Genomic DNA, 20,448 nt, shown 5'->3' with positions numbered 1-20,448 from the left:
ATAGAATGAAGGGCCACAAGAGCCATCAAGTCTATTTAATTTAACACTATATAAGATGCCCAGCTTTCTTTCTTTTTACTCCCTCTGTCCGGAAATACTTGTCGAAGAAATGGATGTATTTAGATGTATTTTAGTTTAAGATACATCTATTTTTATCCATTTCCACGACAAGTATTTCCGGACGGAGGGAGTATTAAACAGGTGTTTTTTTGTTATTAAAAGCAGGCATATGTTGTCTAATTCATACAGTATTATCTTTTGTGAGTATAATGAAGTACAGATAACAGTCAATCCATACACAAGAAAAATATTCAGGCTAACTGCCACATCAAGGGGACAAATTACCTCTTCACATCATGTTCAGAACTGGTTTCAACAACCCAAGCAAGGGATTTGCATATGAACAAGATACAGCAGTATCATATACAGGTGATGACTAATTTGGTCCATGGCCAACCATGACTAATTTGATCAAACCTACCAATTTGATGTATTGTAATTTATCAAACATGTTTACAACATACAAAGAGATCTTTTAGTGTCCGGAGCTTACAAGTGGACACTCTGGTAAGAGTCATCGTCACTGTCTCTCCAGAGAACCTGCTCATCGATCTTGGAAAGGTTTTCATCGTCAAGCAACTTCCAAGTCTGTATCGACTCGACTCCCGTCCACGATCTCTGCCCTTTCTTGAGTTGAGTATAAATTACCCGAGCTCTCCTCGGCCAATGAGGCCTTCCATAGGCATGGTAACCAAAGCCACCGCCATAACAGAACCATATGCCGTTAAGGTTGCCACAGAAATCATTAAGATGATCATGACCAAGAAAGACACCTTTCACATCTCCCATGGAGACGAGGGTGTCAAGGACACCAGAGTTAACTAATGAGCAAGCCACTGCTTCCTGGTACTCACCCTTAAAATCTGTGTACCACAGCTCTTGGACTTCTGGATTTGGGATGTGGAAGAATGATAACGCGGGGGCAGGCGAATTTTGCTGTCAAATAAAGGAAATTGTCAGGTACCGGTTGTCAAAGAATATATATTACAAAAAGGAGTAGCATTTGTTATTTCAAACAATGCTGATAAACAACAGAAGTTACTAATGAGCATGGTGCAAATCCCGTAATGTGAATGTGATATGGGAGTTAGCTTATGCTGCTTTGCCTGATTGGGTTTTAAAACTTAGATAGGTTTTGGATGAGAATCATCTTGATTTCTCCAATGATGCTGTTGTTGTAGCTGTTGTAATTTATCTTTTTTGGAACTCCCTAGGGCATAGTTTTTCTTTGTGCTTTCTGCACATAAACCCTTATAAAATCAATAAAAATATGATGTGAGAACAAATTATCATAGCTTCGGGTCAAAAAGAAATTTAGTTCAAACACTGGTAAATATGAACAGAACAATAATCCAGAATTGGTTACAAATATGTTCATCAACGTATAACAGAAAAGGCAAGAGTAATAGACCAACAGATATGACACATTTATACTAGTTGTTAGGATCTTCATCCAAAATGGTGACACATTCCAAACTGGGATCTTTGGTACTGTGATCAATTTAGTATTTAGCATGACTACCTGGAGTTCTCTTGAAGTAGCACTGAGCCAAGCAAGTTGAGATTCTTTGATCCATCCATAAGTTTTAATTCCATCGACCACTTCACGATCCCCACTATCCAGGAAGTAAAGGTTAAGCAGACTAGCATTGACCAACCCTGATCCAAATGGCCCATGTATGCCAACATGATAATTGCCAAACCCATGTACCAGAAAACCAGGAGGGTTTACTTGAGAAACTGAGTAATCCATCAAAGACAAGAACATCATCAGTTCCTCTCGCGTCATTGTGGATTCCTGGTCATGATTTCCTAATATGGCGGCCCATGGTACCTTGTACTCTATAGCAGGGCTAATTGCTCTGAGTAGTGATTCTGCTGCATCAGTTGCACTGCCCCCAAATATGTTATCCCCTGATTCAAAATTAAAGCAGAAGGATTAAATTTTAAGTTACTCAGCCTTTTTTATGATTAAGAGAACTGGAAACAAGTAAATAATGTAGTAACTGAAAAATCGCAAGTTTATTAAATCAAGGTATACTAAAACTTGTCAGAGAGGGGCTGATGGAAAAAGAAAGCAGCGGTTATGGTCAATAACTATTTACTCGCAGGCCATAACATGCTTATGTTAGCGGCTACCCCAAGAGTTGGTGGACTGTTTTAGATTGTTTTGTAGTCCAAACTCTACTGACTCAACAGGACAGAAAAATAACCGTTGGCTTTTGTTCACACAGGATCATCCATATTCTGTTACAGCTAAGAGCCTAAGAGGGAACATTACTCATGTTCATGTTGAATGTGGATCTCATCCAAATTCTACTATTGACTGCTAATAGTTTGGTGATCTTGGAGTTTGGTCTCTTTGCACCAATCACCTTACTGATGTAATCATGCATCAATGCCATCATCAGAAGTTCAGAACCAAGAGGAGCGATGTGTGAATCCCTTGCATACAAGAGAGAACTCACTCGATATAGTTAATTAGTTATAAAAGAAGAATGCAAGCTTAGTACTCTAACATTAGCTCCATCCAGTGTTAAACCTCTAAGCATCAGTGCTGACGAGTTCACATTGCTTGGGAAGTAAATTCCCGCGGGGTTATACAAATGCCATCCACAGGCCACATCAGATAATCCATAACAGCCGAGCATCATCGATGAGCTACAAGTAAATAGGCGATAATAGTGTAACCCATAGTGAAAGTTTCCAGCCACCCCCTCTGACATCTGAATGCAAACGGGAGCATTCATAAAGTCAACTTACAAGCTCCATCAAGCTGGCACCACATAGAGCACCAACTTTGTCGTTGCATATCGCTGGTATGTCACAGGCAAATTGACCAACTAATCGATTGGATCCAATGCCGTTGCATCATTTCAACTGACAAATCTGCAAGACTTATCAATGGCAGGGACGGCCACATGACATGAGCAAGGCCAGGCCAGGGGGGATCGCACGGGGTGGAGTAGCGATCTCTGGGGCTAGATGGCCACCTAGCAGCGGCAGTAAGAGAAGAGAAGCCGCGGGGGGAGCAAACCAAAGCACGCACCGGTGAAGGCTATGAGGTCGGGCCTCTCCGCCTGGATGAGCCTGCGCAGGAAGCGCGTGGTGTTGCGGTCGGAGCAGCGCGCGCCGCCGACCTCCGGCGCCACGTCCCGGCAGCGCGTAGCGGCGCCGTTGCCGAAGTGCATGTCCGCCACCTGACAACGACAGCGAGCTTAGCAGGGCCAGCGGAGGAAATCAGGAGGGACGAGCGAGCCAGCCAGCTACCAACCTGGAGAATCTTGAAGGCGCCGTCATGGCGGAAGCGGAGGGGCAGTGGAGGGGACCTCTTGACGCGGGGCACGGCGGCGCCGGGATCCAGCAAGGCGGAGAAGCGGAGGAGGACGAAGGAGAGGAGGCAGGGGACAAGGAGCGAGAGGAGACCGGCCGGGCTCACCGGCAGTGCCATCTCACTGCCAGTGCCAGACACAGCCCGCACGACTCGCGGAAGACTCGTTGGGTAAAAACCGTCAAGTGGTTAAGCAAGAGCTGTAATGAACATTTACAATACCGAATATGAAAATACGTGCTCATTATGATGAATCAAATGGCACTTATTCTGTATTGTAAGTGTTGATAATTGTCCGTAAACTTTAAGGTTTACAAAGTTTGACCCCTTTTTGAAAAATGCGCTATAATTCGGCAAGGAGGGAGTAAGTAAGGTCAAAATGATTTATCTTCACAAAAACAATATCAAACGATTATTACACAGCAGTCAAGCACAACAAGCTTACAGATGATGATGAATATAGTTGCAGGATTTGCTGCTGCTCACAGGCATCACAGGGTAGGAAACAATCTATAGCTTCAAGCACTTCCAAGTTCTTAGTAATCTTTAGGATAAAAGAGAGTACTACTTAGCACAGGGGGAACAATAACAGGAAATCATCTAGCGTTCAGGAAATCAACTGATACATTTGCAATATATCTCTTGAGAGGGCGCTCGGCACTCGAAGCCACGGCTGCACTGAAAAGCACATGATATGTGGGCAGTATTCGGCCGCATCTGGCGCCTTCTCCGGTTCTTCAGGATCGGCGCTTGTCGCCGCGCTTCTTGCTCTTCTTCCGGCTGCCCTTGCCGTCAGAATCAGAATCAGACTCGGACTCAGATTCAGACCTAGAGGAGGACGACGACGTGCTGTCCCTCCGATGCCTTCTCTTCTTTTGCATCGTCTTGCGTCGGCGCTTCTTCTTGTCCTCCGAGTCTGAGGAGCTGTAGCTTGAGCTGCCGCTCTCAGAAGAGTACTCGGAGCCGGTCCCCGATGATTCAGAGTCTGAGTCGGAGTCAGACACCAAGGCGCGATGTTTCCTCTTGCTCTTTGACTTGCTCCTTGCCTTCCTTTTCTCAGACTTCTCCTTCTTCAGCTTTTCTCGCATCAGCTTCCTTTCCTCCTCCATCTCCTTCTCCAGATCAGGGTTCACGAACTGAGAGGGTGCCGGCAGCCACGCCTTCTTCAACCTGGGGTCCTTAAGCTGATCCGTCCTGGAGGGCCGCGATATGTAGACCCGTTCATTCTTGCACTCGTATGTCCAGTGCCCAGGCTGGAAGCACTTCTGACATTGGCCCCCAGCAGTTGCAGAAGCTGGTGCAGCATTTGGTCTCACACCCAGCCTCACAGCCTTCTCTGTACTCATCAGATACATCTGCCTCTTCGCTTCCTTCCTCTCCTGCCAGCGACTTGGTCCCTCTTCCTTCTGCCCATAGGCATTGACATTGCGAGCGGCAGCTTCCGCTGCACGTTCGGCTTGAGCCCTGCTCAATCCCTTTGCATTTGATAAGGCCTGTGCCTTTATTCTGTCAGCTGCAGCCTGAGAATCATTTCCAGACATCTTGATACACCCACGAAGAAAAGGTTATACAAGACCAGCAAGTCTGAAAATCCTGCAAGGAAAACAAACTCTATCGGTTAGTAGTGAAGTGATGAGGCCATGGCTATCTAAAATTCACAGCGGCAGTTATGCAGACAAACAAATTCAGACCTTTCACGCATACAACAACAACAAAGCCTATAGTCCCAAACAAATTCATTTACTGCATAACCGAAGGAATTTCGTCACTTGGTAGGACAAGAAAATGCACACTTATGGCGCTAACAAAATCTACATAAAGACTGTTATAGAACTGCAACCAGTACTGATTATAAATAAACCAAGTCAACAAATCAAACACCAATAGGGTATGCATATCACCAATAAACCTCTCACGTATATGAACTGGACAATCATAGTTCAGATTTATTTTCTTGCAAGCAAGTAAATAAATATATATTCTACTAGGGTGCAAATTGCATGACATCGGAATCTTAAAATGTCATGTGGAATTAAAGAAATAAACACAGTGGCAACTCAAAACTATTCACTAGCTAAAACATTCAGAGCTACATCCAAGAAGAAAAGGTTATAAAGGACCAGCAATCTCAATATCCTGGAAGGAATCAAACTATATCGGTTACTACTAGCGTGACGAGGTCATCGTCTTTTAGCTAAAGTAAACATTTGTCTAGCTAGCTAAAATTCACACAGGCAGTCATGAAACAAACACATTCAGACCATTTCGTTTACTGCAACGTTAACCTTAGGACCTTCGTCACTTGGGAGTGCAAGAAAACTACACTCATGGTGCTAACAAAATCTACATAGAGACTCTGTTATAGAATAGCAACCAGTACTGCTTAAACATTAAACAAATCAACACATCAGACACCAATATGTATGAATATCACAAAACACAAATAAACTTTGACGCATATGAACTGAAAAATAATAGCAGAGATTTGTCTTCTTACAAGAGTCAATTACACCACCGGTGCCACAACTTGGCATGAAAAATCAGTTTAGTGCTAAAACTTGCGGCATACATTAAACTGATGCCATAACTTGGCTTTGACGTACATATACGGTGCAAATCACGTTTCTATACAAACAGGATATTGATTAGGCACGCCAACATGGCACGGGGCCTGCTGTCAACGACTAGCGGCAAAGTGGACGTGTGGCCTGCTTTTTTGCAACAAATAAACCTCGAAATATTGTTCTCATGAAAAATACTATGCCATGGCTGCAAGGGTCCACTTGTCAGCCTCCCACAAATAAATGAAAAATTGGTACGTGAGGGACTCAAACAACTGCCCTGTAGCTAGCAGCAGCGCAAGTATAACCACCTGACAATCAGCCACATTTATTAATAACTGGATGCTGCTGCTGTATATTTTTTGACTGCTAACTAGGTTGCAGTCCCTACATCTCATTTTGCACTTCTCTTTTCAAAAATTTATAGAATATATGTAAAAATAATAGTGTGTTATAAATGATATATATGTATAAAACAATCGTGTATGGATTTAGTATTCATCCATATATCAAATTATGAAGTACAAAATTGTTCATGTAATAATTTGCATATTGAATAAGAACATATATTCGGTAAATTCTTATATAAGTTTAAAATTGGTCACAGTTTCATCCAAATATTTATGTAATATACTACAAAAGTTTCATTCTTAAAGTAAGTATTTATAAGAGTTTAAAAATGTTCACTATTACAAAGAATCATGTTGTGTATAAAAATGTTCATGCTTTAAGAATGTTTTTTATTTTACTATATATTTTCATAAATTCTTAAATAAGTTTTAAAATATTCACGTAGTATATAAAAGTGTTCATGCTTTAAAAACATATATTCATATAATGTAAAAATAGTTGGCTGGGATTACAAGCAGCGATATGTAGCACATGCCACCATGTGTGAGTGGCCACCACACCACCCAACAACGTTACTTTTTTTTAGGAATTTATAAAATATATATTCTATTTCAATAAATGCTAATAAAAGTTTAGAATGTTCATGAGTTAAAAAATATTAGTATATGAAAGTTTTCACTGTTATTTTTAAATTTATTTTACTTTAACGCGCGGTTACAATTTACATGTATTTTTTAACAAAAATAACGGTGTAAAATGGATCGCTGGGACTCCAGCCCACTGAAGTCAGAACGGTTGTATGCTTTTTGTATCAGTTAATCACAAGTAATGATGTTGAGTGTATTTGTTTGGCCGGCGGTAAATGGGTCACTGGGACTCCAGCCCACTTACAAGTAATGATGTTGGGTGTATTTGTTTGGCCTCAGGTCACGTGATCGAAAATAGGCCCCATCTGCGAGAAAAAATGGGTCGCTACCAGGTGCTTTTTCATGAGAAAAAGAATATACCGATGGTTTTTCTTGCTCAAATAGCAGACACACGTCGTCCAGTCGCACACATCGGCGTGCCTAATCAGCACCATGTTTGTATAGAAACGTGATTTGCACCGTATATGCACATCAAAGCCAAGTTATGACACCAATTCAATGTATGCCGCAAGTTGTAGCACTAAACTGACTTTTCGCGTCAAGTTGTGGCACCGGTGGTGTAATTGACTCTTCTTACAACTATAAGTACTCCCTCCTTCCATCTATATAGGGACTAATGCGTTTTTTGAGGCTAACTTTGACCAAATATTAGAGCAATAATATATGGCATGCAACTTACACAAAGCACACCGTTAAATTCGTGTGTGAAAGGAGCTTTCAATGATATAATTTTCACATTGTGCATGTCATGTACTATTAATCTTGTCAATAGTCAAAGGCGGTCTTAAAAAACGCATTAGGCCCTATATAGATGGAAGGAGGGAGTAAGTAAATAGATACTCTACTAGGAAGTGCAAATTACATGATACCAGAACCTTAAAATGTCATGTTAAACTAAAGAAATACAGTGGCAACTCAAAACTACCCATTAGCCAACAAACACATTCGTAGTTATATATACCAAAAGCAACTATGCTGCTTCAAGGCCCTTCCATGCACATAACCTCGAACAGAATAACCCATCTGAGTCAGACTACACATAAGGACACAACCAAAACAACAGCCATCTAATTGGGTACATGTAAGCAATAACCAGGGGCGGATCTGTAGGGCGCACACCAGCACAAGCAAAATTGGCGGAGGTCAGCGGGGTTTAATCTACTAATCACCGGATACCGGAGAACCAACCATACCTCGAAGACCAACGGCGCAGTCGCGGACGGAGTAGGGCGGGGGCAGGGTCCGCGACTACGCGGCGAGGTAGGACAGGAACGTCGACGGCGGCGGCGACGCGCGGCAGAGGCGAGGGGCTCGTCCGGGGGGTGGTTGAGGCGTCGGCGGCGAGGCCGCGGTAGCGCTAGGGCACGACGATGGATGGAGGATTGATTTTCGTCAGGAGCCGCGGCTCGGGTCGGGTTGGGGATTTTAGGAGTCGGCGGAGGGGAAGGGGAGAAAGACACGGAGACGGTGAAGGAGAGAAAAGTCTACCGCGATCTGACGGTGGATCTAGGGTGTGCGTATTTTATTTATTTATTTTTGCGGGGTGTATTTGAAATCGAAAAGAAAAACAAATTAATGTGATGATATTTTCGAGTATCCATTTCTGAGCTCTGGCTCATCTGGATCCGGTTAAGAGAAAATTCAAAAAAAAACACTAGATAAATCTAAAAGAAATTGTATGAAGATGATTTGGTTCCTGAAAGGAAATAGATTTTTTGAATTTGTCTATTTTTTTTTAATTTACTGTTCATCACGCGATCAGATGAGCTCGGGAGCCGAATAACCGCACTCCAACATCTTCTCTTATTCTACTGTAAACTGAATTATTTGAACTTCAATATAAATCTAACATCAGATTTGTAGGGTTAAAATTCTTGCGCGGTCAGACACGTCGAATCATGATCAAATCCATGACAATTAATCGTTGCACGCTTGCACGATGACAAAAATTCCGTTGATTTTTTCTACGACTCACTCCGTCTTGTAATGTAAGACGTTTTTTGATACTAGTGTAGTGTCAAAAAACGTCTTACATTATGGGACGAAGCGAGTACATGGTAATTTTTATTATAAGAACATGACAAATTTTATTCACATGCATGGCAATTTTATCTGTTCGCATGGCAAATCTGGTTGTTAGATTTATCTGTTTGCATGGCAAATCTGGTTGTTAGATTTTTAGCGCTAAAAATGTGAAGTGGGATTTTTAACATTTCTGAATTAGTGCCAGAGTTTGTAATATTATTTTTAAAGAACTCTGCGCTACTTTCTTTTGCAGAAAAACTTTCGATCTATTCATCTTCAATCATGGTAGTACAATAAAGGTGCGCCACTGCCATCGCCCCTCCCTCGCCGGAGCCGGGCAAACATGTCGTACTAGACAGTCGAGAAGACGCCATGCTAAGGCCTCATAGGACCAACGCACCAGAACAGCAACCGCCGCCAATGAAAAATAACGTAGATCAGAAGGTTCCAACCTGAAGACACACGAACATAGACAAACGATGACTCGATCCGAGCAAATCCACCAAAGACATATCTGCCGGAGACACAACTCCACACGTCCACCGCAATGCTAGACGCATCACCGAAATGGGGATTAGGCAGAGAGACCTTTATTTCATCTTCAAAGAGCCACCGCCGTCTCGCCTTTCTGAGCAGAACACGAACACTAACAAAACTCGAAGAAAGATCTAAAAACGGAGCCCTCCCACCGACAAGGACTGGGACCCACTCTACTGTCAGGACCCCGATCCTAAGTCACACCGATCTAGCATGTAACACATCATATCACTTTGCGCCCTCACGCACGGTATTTCCACGGGTGCCACCTTACCTGCCCCGGGACCGTTTGCGCCTTTTGGCTCACGTATATGATAGTGCCGCTAGCATCCATATGACAAAGAACCCGGGCTGACATGGCTAGTCGTGAACCCAAAGTGGCACTGACTTACAGGGACAGGCATACATGACCCAACAACGAACGCGTCGGTCAACAATGAGTGAATCTGGCTGTAGCAACTGGGCTAGCAGGACTCTGGTAAACCGGGCTGTAGCAGGCTAACAGGACTCCGGTAGACACCGCGTGACATTTCTTCGAAGGGACAGACACAGGAACGAAGAAGGACACATGCCGGCCAGCCTAAGTGTTCCGGACAGTAGCAAGCTACCAGGGCTCAGTGGAAGCACTAGGAGACATTTCCCGATAGGAGAGGCTACCAAGGATAAACAACTAGGATGTCAGATCCCACACATACCAAGCATTTCAATGACATACACACAATATGCTCGATATGTGCAAATACAACATGGCATCACAACATGACTCTATGACTCAAGTATTTCATTCAATAGGCTCCGAGGAGCGAGATATTACAAACATGGGTCTCATGACCCAACAATCAGAGCATACAAGTCAAAGCACATGCGGAAGCGTAACATGTCTGAGCACAGACATCTACAAATGAAAAAGGCTGAGAAGTCTGTCTATCTACCAGATCCTGCCGAGGGCACAAGATCGTAGCTGAGGTAACAAGCTAAAAGTCGAAGTCCACGTGGAACTACTAGCGAGATTGAAGTCTCTCTGCAAAAACATAAATTAAGCAACGTGAGTACAAATGTACCCAGCAAGACTTACATCAGAACTAACTACATATGCACCATTATCAACAAAGGGGTGGTGGGGTTTAACTACAGCAAGCCAGCTTTGACTCAGTGTCTAACCTGAACTACGACTGCAAGTAACTCTTTTGAGGTGGCGCACACGAGTCCACATATTCACCATATCAATACACCACTATGGATCTGCTCCCGTCTCCCTACGAGAACGCCATCCATAGCACTCACGCTTATCTTGCGTATTTTAGAGTATCCACTTTCACTTGTCTATGAACTGTTATAGGCAACCCAGAAGTCCTTTACCGCGGACACGGCTATTCGAATAGATCATATTAACCCTGTAGGGGTGTACTTCTTCACACACGCTCTCACCACTTACCGTCGTTTACACGACATGTACTCGGCAACCTTCAAGCGGAAGCCCAGCGAGGGTGTCGGCCATGACCTGACTAACCACACAAGTCTCTCGTCCAGGTTTATCGCCTATTCGGGTTCCATCCGCAAGGAGATCCGGCTGGGGTATCGCTCACGGCCCCAAACGATGTGAGCAGGGTTCCCAAGCCCACCATCCGGGTGCCACTTGGTACACCGTGCCACTGTGCCTAGTCTGTCCCAAGCCCACCTGTACCGGGTGCCACTTGGTAGACTACTAACACTACCTACAAACACCAGAAACTAGTTGCAACTCCTGGACAGAGATCAGGTTGATTAATAAGTCGAGAGGGGCACTTAAGCATTCCAATGCGTGGTAGTAGCTGTTCATGGATCACAAACACAGACCTCAGTTCCTGAGGACGGCTGCAATGAGACAACCCACCATGTACTCCTACATGGCCTCTCACCGCTACCTTTACCAAATTGTGTTCACACGCTTAGACCACACAAAATAGGACATGTTCACACACCTCTGATTCATCCCCAATGAATCAGACCTGACTCAACTCTAAGCAGTAGCAAGCATGACAAACAAACATGAATGAGTAGGCACATCAGGGCTCAAACAACTCCTACTCATGCTAGTGGGTTTCATCTATTTACTGTGGCAATGACAGGTCATGCAGAGGATAAAGGGGTTCAGCTACCGCATCATGTATTAGTTGAATCGTTGTTATCCTAATGCAGTAAAAGAGAGCAGGAGCGAAAGAGTGCGATTGCATCGGAATGAACAAGGGGTTTTTGCTTGCCTGGCACTTCTGAAGATAATATAGCTCTTTATCGGTGTCATTGATCTCATCGTCGAAACCACGTCTACTGAGAGGGAACAATTACCGGCAACAGAGAGGAAACACAATCAATGCAATGCAGCATTATGATGCATGATCATGACATGGAAACATGCTGGTGTTTTGAGCTAATGCAACTAGCAACAAAGTTAAATGAAGTTGGTTTGAACCCTAAGTTCAAATCCAAACTCCATATGTGAAATTCAAATGCCATTTATATGATTTGGCCTAAACAGTAGATATAAGTTGTTCTAACATGCATGATAATGGTACAGATGGATAGATTGGATTTTTCTGATCATTTTTCATATATAATTTATTTCATTCTGAGTTACGGTTATTTTTCTATGATTTTTAGAAGTTTGGGGTATTTTCTGAAATTCATAAATCATTTCCTGATTTATTGTAATTCCAGAAATACTTTACTGCGTCAGCATTAGATCATGCTGACCTCAGCAGGTCAACAGGTGCGGCCAGGTCAAACCTGACCAGTGGGGTCCACTGGTCAGTGACTCAGTTGGTTAACTGAGTTGATTAGGGTTAAACTAATACTAACAAAAATGTCAGCAGGGCTGGGCCCACATGTCAGTGGCTCAAGTTTAGTTTAGCGAGGGGATTAGCACCTAACAGTGGTGATTAGCACTAACTAACATCTAACTAATCCAACTAGTGCCGGCCCCACATGTCATTGAGCCAAGTGGGGCCCGACCGGGGTCAAAGTGGGTCAAACCCAGGCCGGCGGGGTCAAACCCACCGGCGACTCAACGACGGCGAGGCCCGAGACGGTGGCGCAGCTCAGAGAACGCCCACAGGGCACGGACGAGGCCGTTCTTGGGCTCGTTGGAGAGCTCTCGCTGGCGCGGGTCAAGTGGTGGTGGCGGCCAGACCTATGGTGGCCGGAGCCGACGACGGCGAGCTCCAAGGCGGCGGCCGGAGTTCGGGCGAGATGCGAGTGAGAGCTAGGGGGCACGGGAAGGCGAGCTGGGGCGTGCTGCGGGCTCGTGGGGAGGCACTGAGCGCAGTGGTGTGCTCGAGTGCGAGCTCCAGCAGCCGTAGCCATGGCGGCGACATGGCCGGCGGCGAAGAGCTCCCGGGCTCGTTACGAACAGCGGCTAGAGAGGGAGGTAGAGTACGAGGAGAGGGGGAAACGATGGCGGAGCTCACAGCGGGGTCGTAGAGGTGGTCGGCGAGCTCAAGGGAGGCCGGACGGCGTCGAATCGTCGGCGGTTGTCATCGGATCCCGCGGAAGAAGACGAGGGCGAGGACGACGGCATGAGGCTCCCAGCGTCACGTGGCTTGGCGATGAGGAAGAGAACGTTGCGGCAGAGCCGTTGGACAGTACAGAGAGGGTAGGGTGGACGGTGGCCACGGTGATCGTTGGCGGCGGCGACGGCTGTGTTCGGTCGCGCTCGAGGAAGGGACTGGAGGGCGAGGGAGAGAGCAGAGAGTGAGGGAGAGGAGCAAGGGGGCTGCGTGGCGTCGCGGAAGGCGTCCAGGGCGACGAGGGGGCAGCCAGGCAGGCAGGGAGGAGCTGGCGCGGCTCGCCTGCGCACCGGGCACGCAGCTGCTTCTCCTCCTGGCAAGAGGAAGAAGACAGTGCTGCCCCTGGTGGGCCGGGCTGGCTTTGCCCAGCTGGGCTGCTACAGGGATGGCCAGGTAGGGCAGGTCAGTCCTTCATCTCTCTCTCTTTCTTTTATTTTCTTTTCTATTTCTGTTATTTGTTTTGGGTTTAGTTTTAACACCAAACAATTTTATAAAATCCTGAAAATAATTATGTGGCTAGAACTAAAATATACCAAACCACATAAAATGTTCCAGAATTATTGGACATATATTAATTATATAAAAATATATATCCAATGCAAATAGTTATTGAATTAATTCAAAGGCCCAAAATAAATGTTTCTGAGATACCAAAAATATTGGTTTGAATTTTACCTCTTGCCAATATTTTCAGAGACTAAGAGGAACATTTTCTTGGACTTCTTTGAAGAGATTTTAAATGTTGGTTATTGTTAGAGGTCTTCTGAGGCTTTTGAAAATTCCTCAATTCAAATTTCATTTGAATTTAAACATGATGCTCACACGAAGGTCTAGCCTAGTGCATACCAGAACTAAGGATGTGACAACTCACCCCCACTAAACAAGAATCTCGTCCCGAGATTCAAGCGTAGGGTAAGATGAAGGGGGAACGCAAACTGGCACAATCTTCATGATCCAGGTTGCACTTCATAAGAACGTCGATTCAATCACCATCTTTGTCTCGACGTCTTGCTCTGAGAACTCCAGCCAATGTGACAACGAGAGGAGAAGGAAACTCTAGAAGGATCGATCTTCTCGAAGATCGAACGACTCAGGATCATCTCAATGATCACGAGATCAACTCACTAGAAACATCTCTGGAGCTGAGAGGCAAGACATGCATCAGGAGGGATGGAAGAAACAATTTGACGAGGGTTTCAAAGTAGCGAGGAAACAAATACTATGATACCATAATGGGGCACCTTGGGGGAGGTGACTCGTAGAATTATTCCCTCAAGTGGCAAAAAGAATTTCTTTTGATACATAGATCATTGGAACTCTCCTCACCAGCCTGAGGCAATTTACGAACGATCGTTTGACAGAGTTCGGGAGAACGACACACTCGGGCTAGAATGGATGATGTGGATTACCTTGTTGAAAACAACACAAGGGATGATTTTAGTAACTGGGGAGAAGCTCAACAGTAGAGGGTGAGTCCACTATTTGAAAAGGTTATAGCATAACCGAGGAAATTGAGAGCAATGTGCAATTAATGCCAACGATAAAGCCTAGCACTTGCACATGCTCTCAAGAACTTGAGCATTTCCATATTCATCAAGGTTTTACCAATATCCGTGTCAAGGATCCTGGCAACACAACATACTACCATGATGAGTAGTGATGGACGATGCAGACGCATAGGAAGATAACACTTTCTCAGATTTCACCTTAGCGAGGCCAAGGAAACAAAATCTGGATGATCGACCGAGAGACATTTAGCACTCCGCTTCTAATGTTCTCCTTGATGTGCTAGCGTAACCCATTTACATGGTTTGGTATCTAGAACATCAAGTAAAAGGCCAGACTTCGGGAACACAAAAATCCATAAGGGACAACTAGGAAATAAATCCTACGAAATCTTTATGGGATGTGGCCAACTTCCTCAATCAAGATACTACAATAATAGGTCTTCCGGTTGGGTGCGTTGGCCACGACATCCACTTTACCGGTTACGGTGAGACCAATATTATAGTTCTTGGGAAACATTCCAACCATCATATCAGCCTGAGATTCAGATCTGGTTGGTTTCAGAATATTCCAAACTCATCAAGTCTAGAAAGAAAAGGATAGTTTACAACACAAATCGACGAGACGACATTGCGAGATTCTCGGGAAATGGACTACGGTAGTAAGCTCCAAAACATGAGTTGGTTCTGCTACAAACATGTGAACACGTTGTCCCAGACAAGCATGACCACATAGTAGTCTTATAATAAAACACTACCGAGTTCAGGTGGGGAACCATCATTGAGGATATCGAAGTCCTTGTATAAGCCCGGGTTAGCTCTTATGAAGGAATTCCTTTTCCTGGAACAAATCAGTTAGTGGCTTGGTGTGCTAGGGAATTCATATGGAATGAAGATGATCAGTCTAACAGACCACGGAATACTTCGCACGTGCATAACTGACTTGGGATGATTCCAGAGGAGGTAAAAACATGCTTTCTCAAATTCACGGCGGCAACTTGCATCAAATGCACATGAATTAGAGGAAGTCACTTCTTTCATCCGAACATATGCTTCATGAGCTAGCATGAAGAAATGCTTTCAAAAGTTTCCAACACTAGCTTAATGTTCAACATGAATCATGGACAAGATAAGGATGTTGTCGATGGGCTCAACAACAATTCATCTAGTTTCCATATAAATGGAATTCCACGATTAAGTGAACACGGCGATAGTATTGGTCAGAGCAAAAGATATAATGGTGTATGCTCAAGGGATCAACCACGAGTAAGACAACATTACGAATATCGTTGGTTCTAATTTGATTTGACAATAATCCATACTCAAATCAAAGATTAGATAAGTTGATATGTCCATTAACTGATCACAAGGTTAATCGATGGAAATACCATCCTTCTTCAATACACACCAACACAGGATTTCCCTTTGGAAATGAACTAGGTTAGACAAGCGTTTATCTTCCAACTCTTCAAGTTTTTATTTAGCTTGACCAACTAGCTCAGGGGTATCCAACACAGATCCTTGGATAAGGGGGTGGTTTACAAGAAACCAACTTGATCACGAACTCAACATAAGGTCAGGGGACAACCTGGTAATACTTCCGAGAAGATATTCAGGAAATCACGAACCACCGATATGTTACTAAGCTCGAGAACAATCTTGCTTTTCAGGGCAAGACGATATGATCAAATAAGCAAGGGATTGGCATAGCCCCAACTCATTGATCGAAAGGTGCACCGAAAATAAGGACTAGGTAGCACGATCTATCTTAGAATGATGATTCAAGAACGAATATGCTAAGAATGAAATTATTGTCCTTTAACTACCAAGCAACGGGGTTGCTAGCAGTATTGATTTCACACATCACGATTCACTTGTCGGTATTCCAGTTACGTCAACACGGAACTGAGGAATGAATTATGATGGTGAGAATTATCACTGTATCAAGAATTCATAAGATGATGTGCAATTCCCATGATATTCTTAATATAAAGATGGTAATACTCCAAGGTAGAGCAGAGCAGAAGCTGGATTGGCATTTTGATCTGCGGAATACAATTGCTTTGACCCAATCCTAGATATGGATGAGGTTCTGGAGTTTGTTTCTCCTAGTCATTCCGGATTAGAATGGTTTGACGGACCACAAGGGTAATAAGCATCGATTACGGATGCACACATACTCTTGACTATCAATTGATAGACGAGGTCAGAAGACAACTAAAGAGGGACAACTCAAAAGAACATATGATTTTCTGAGTTGTGGATGCATAGATTAGCATGTCGAACGAGTTCGGCATATTTCTTCCGAATAACCCATGCAGAAAGGTAGAACTGGCAGAGTCACAACTACGAATGGAGAACTCATCAAGAGCACTCTGGTTGTGATCTTTTGGTTCAAAAGAACTTCTACCATAAGTAGTTCTTGGTATTTGGAAGAAGGAAATACCACGGACCTCGAGGACTAATAAAAAGGTTACTAATATCCTAAAGGAACGAGCAAAGACTACCAACATGAGGTAAGTGGGGTGAATCTCGGGTTCAAGAACCCAGAAGTAGAATACCTACTACTAAGTGGCATCACGGGATGCTTTCGAGAATGATGGCCAGAGTCATCACACTGGGACACAGAACACGGCTAGATTACTTGATGACCCCCTAAGACACCTAGGGTCATAATAATAATTCCAACATATATGTCGAGGCAAAAAAAATACCTCAACTCAACAATTAATGTGATTAACTTGGCCTAAAGGAACATCGAAACCAGAGGGAAAGTATTTTGCAAAAGCATCAGATTATTTAGAAACCTGGGATGACTCGGACAGCATAACGGCTATAAATGCTCGAAAAGATTTAAGACATGCTACAAAAATGGTGGCATAACCACTTGATCATCATAATATCAAGGTTCTGAGATTAACTATGAACACACGGAGGTAGTAGAAACTGAGCAGAGGCTTAAATCCAACAATCTTACAAGTCTACAGAGTAGTAACACATGATCCTAATAGAAAGAAGAGAAAGCCTAGTTCCTTAACCCCGTAGGAAAGATAAGATGACTCGGATCAGAAGGGCATAAGGTATAAGGAGTAAAAAGAGCCTTACGTTCCATCCCACAATCAATTCCCTTATATAACTAAAGCATTTCTAGACTCAACTTCGACCAGTTTGGCTTGGTAATCCTACAGGCAGTCAAGCTCTGATACCAAAGCTGTCAGGACCCCGATCCTAAGTCACACCGATCTAGCATGTAACACATCATATCACTTTGCGGCCTCACGCACGGTATTCCCACGGGTGCCACCTTACCTGCCCCGGGACCGTTTGCGCCTTTTGGCTCACGTATATTATAGTGCCGCTAGCATCCATATGACAAAGAACCCGGGCTGACATGGCGAGTCGTGAACCCAAACTGGCACTAACTTACAGGTACAGGCATACATGACCCAACAACGAATGTGTCGGTCAACAGCGAGTGAATCCGGGCTGTAGCAACTGGGCTAGCAGGACTCCGGTAAACCGGGCTGTAGCAAGCTAACAGGACTCCGGTAGACACCGCGTGACATTTCCCCGAAGGGACAGACACAGGAACGAAGAAGGACACATGCCGGCCAACCTAAGTGTTCCGGAGCAGTAGCAAGCTACCAGGGCTCAGTGGAAGCACTAGGAGACATTTCCCGGTAGGAGAGGCTACCAAGGATAAACAACTAGGTTGTCAGATCCCACACATACCAAGCATTTCAATGACATACACACAATATGCTCGATATGTGCAAATACAACATGGCATCACAACATGACTCTATGACTCAAGTATTTCATTCAATAGGCTCCGAGGAGCGAGATATTACAAACATGGGTCTCATGACCCAACAATCAGAGCATACAAGTCAAAGCACATGCGGAAGCGTAACATGTCTGAGTACAGACATCTACAAATGAAAAAGGCTGAGAAGCCTGTCTATCTACCAGATCCTGCCGAGGGCACAAGATCGTAGCTGATGTAACAAGCTAAACGTCGAAGTCCACGTGGAACTACTAGCGAGACTGAAGTCTCTCTGCAAAAACATAAATTAAGCAACGTGAGTACAAATGTACCCAGCAAGACTTACATCAGAATTAACTACATATGCACCATTATCAACAAAGGGGTGGTGGGGTTTAACTGCAGCAAGCCAGCTCTGACTCAGTGGCTAACCTGAACTACGACTGCAAGTAACTCTTTTGAGGTGGCGCACACGAGTTCACATATTCACCTTATCAATACACCACTATGGATCCGCTCCCATCTCCCTACGAGAACGCCATCCCTAGCACTCACGCTTATCTTGCGTACTTTAGAGTATCCACTTTCACTTGTCTATGAACTGTTATAGGCAACCCAGAAGTCCTTTACCGCGGACACGGCTATTCGAATAGATCATATTAACCCTGCAGGGGTGTACTTCTTCACACACACTCTCACCACTTACCGCCGTTTACACGACATGTACTCGGCAACCTTCAAGCGGAAGCCCAGCGAGGGTGTCGGCCACGACCTGACTAACCACACAAGTCTCTCGTCCAGGTTTATCGCCTATTCGGGTTCCATCCGCAAGGAGATCCGGCCGGGGTGTCGCTCACGGCCCCAAACGATGTGAGCAGGGTTCCCAAGCCCACCATCCGGGTGCCACTTGGTACACCGTGCCACTATGCCTAGTCTGTCCCAAACCCACCTGTACCGGGTGCCACTTGGTAGACTACTAACACTACCTACAAACACTAGAAACTAGTTGCAACTCCTGGACAGAGATCAGGTTGATTAATAAGTCGAGAGGGGCACTTAAGCATTCCAATGTGTGGTAGTAGATGTTCATGAATCACAAACACAGAACTCAGTTCCTGAGGACGGCTGCAATGAGACAACCCACGATGTACTCCTACATGGCCTCTCACCGCTACCTTTACCAAATCGTGTTCACACACTTAGACCACACAAAATAGGACATGTTCACACACCTCTGATTCATCCCCAATGAATCAGACCTGACTCAACTCTAAGCAGTAGCAAGCATGACAAACAAACATGAATGAGTAGGCACATCAGGGCTCAAACAACTCCTACTCATGCTAGTGGGTTTCATCTATTTACTGTGGCAGTGACAGGTCATGCAGAGGATAAAGGGGTTCAGCTACCACAACATGTAACAGTTGAATCGTTGTTGTCCTAATGCAGTAAAAGAGAGCAGGAGCGAGAGATTGGGATTGTATCGAAATGAACAAGGGGGTTTTGCTTGCCTAGCACTTCTGAAGATAATATAGCTCTTCATCGGTGTCATTGATCTCATCGTCGAAACCACGTCTACTGATAGGGAACAATTACCGGCAACAGAGAGGAAACACAATCAATGCAATGCAGCATTATGATGCATGATCATGACATGGAAACATGCTGGTGTTTTGAGCTAATGCAACTAGCAACAAAGTTAAATGAAGTTGGTTTGAACCCTAAGTTCAAATCCAAACTCCATATGTGAAATTCAAATGCCATTTATATGATTTGGCCTAAACAGTAGATATAAGTTGTTCTAACATGCATGAAAATGGTACAGATGTATAGATTGGATTTTTCTGATCATTTTTCATATATAATTTATTTCATTCTGAGTTACGGTTATTTTTCTATGATTTTTAGAAGTTTGGGATATTTTTTGAAATTTATAAATCATTTCCTGATTTATTGTAATTCCAGAAATACTTTACTGCGTCAGCATTAGATCATGCTGACCTCAGCAGGTCAACAGGCGAGGCCAGGTCAAACCTGACCAGTGGGGTCCACTGGTCAGTGACTCAGTTGGTTAACTGAGTTGATTAGGGTTAAACTAATACTAACAAAAATGTCAGTAGGGC

General features: G+C 44.1%; 2 protein-coding genes across 2 annotated transcripts; both read right to left on the bottom strand.

The window, feature by feature from the left end:
- Nucleotides 1–295: 295 nt before the first annotated feature.
- On the bottom strand, nucleotides 296–3,568 carry LOC123155799 (probable inactive purple acid phosphatase 28). Its single transcript, XM_044573930.1, has 4 exons — nucleotides 3,335–3,568; nucleotides 3,110–3,260; nucleotides 1,583–1,974; nucleotides 296–996 (listed from the first exon to the last, which is right to left on the bottom strand). The coding sequence occupies exons 1-4, from the start codon at nucleotides 3,509–3,511 to the stop codon at nucleotides 550–552; spliced, it is 1,167 nt and encodes a 388-aa protein (XP_044429865.1). The 5' UTR covers nucleotides 3,512–3,568; the 3' UTR covers nucleotides 296–549.
- Nucleotides 3,569–3,756: 188 nt separating this feature from the next.
- LOC123155797 (zinc finger CCHC domain-containing protein 10) lies at nucleotides 3,757–8,425 on the bottom strand. The gene is made up of 2 exons (XM_044573929.1): nucleotides 8,144–8,425; nucleotides 3,757–4,984 (listed from the first exon to the last, which is right to left on the bottom strand). The coding sequence occupies exon 2, from the start codon at nucleotides 4,930–4,932 to the stop codon at nucleotides 4,129–4,131; it is 804 nt and encodes a 267-aa protein (XP_044429864.1). The 5' UTR covers nucleotides 4,933–4,984; nucleotides 8,144–8,425; the 3' UTR covers nucleotides 3,757–4,128.
- Between the last annotated feature and the right edge of the window lie 12,023 nt (nucleotides 8,426–20,448).

The sequence above is a fragment of the Triticum aestivum genome, chromosome 7B (genome assembly GCF_018294505.1).
Source record: "Triticum aestivum cultivar Chinese Spring chromosome 7B, IWGSC CS RefSeq v2.1, whole genome shotgun sequence".
NCBI lineage: Eukaryota > Viridiplantae > Streptophyta > Magnoliopsida > Poales > Poaceae > Triticum > Triticum aestivum.
This window is presented reverse-complemented; position numbering and strand designations above follow the sequence as displayed.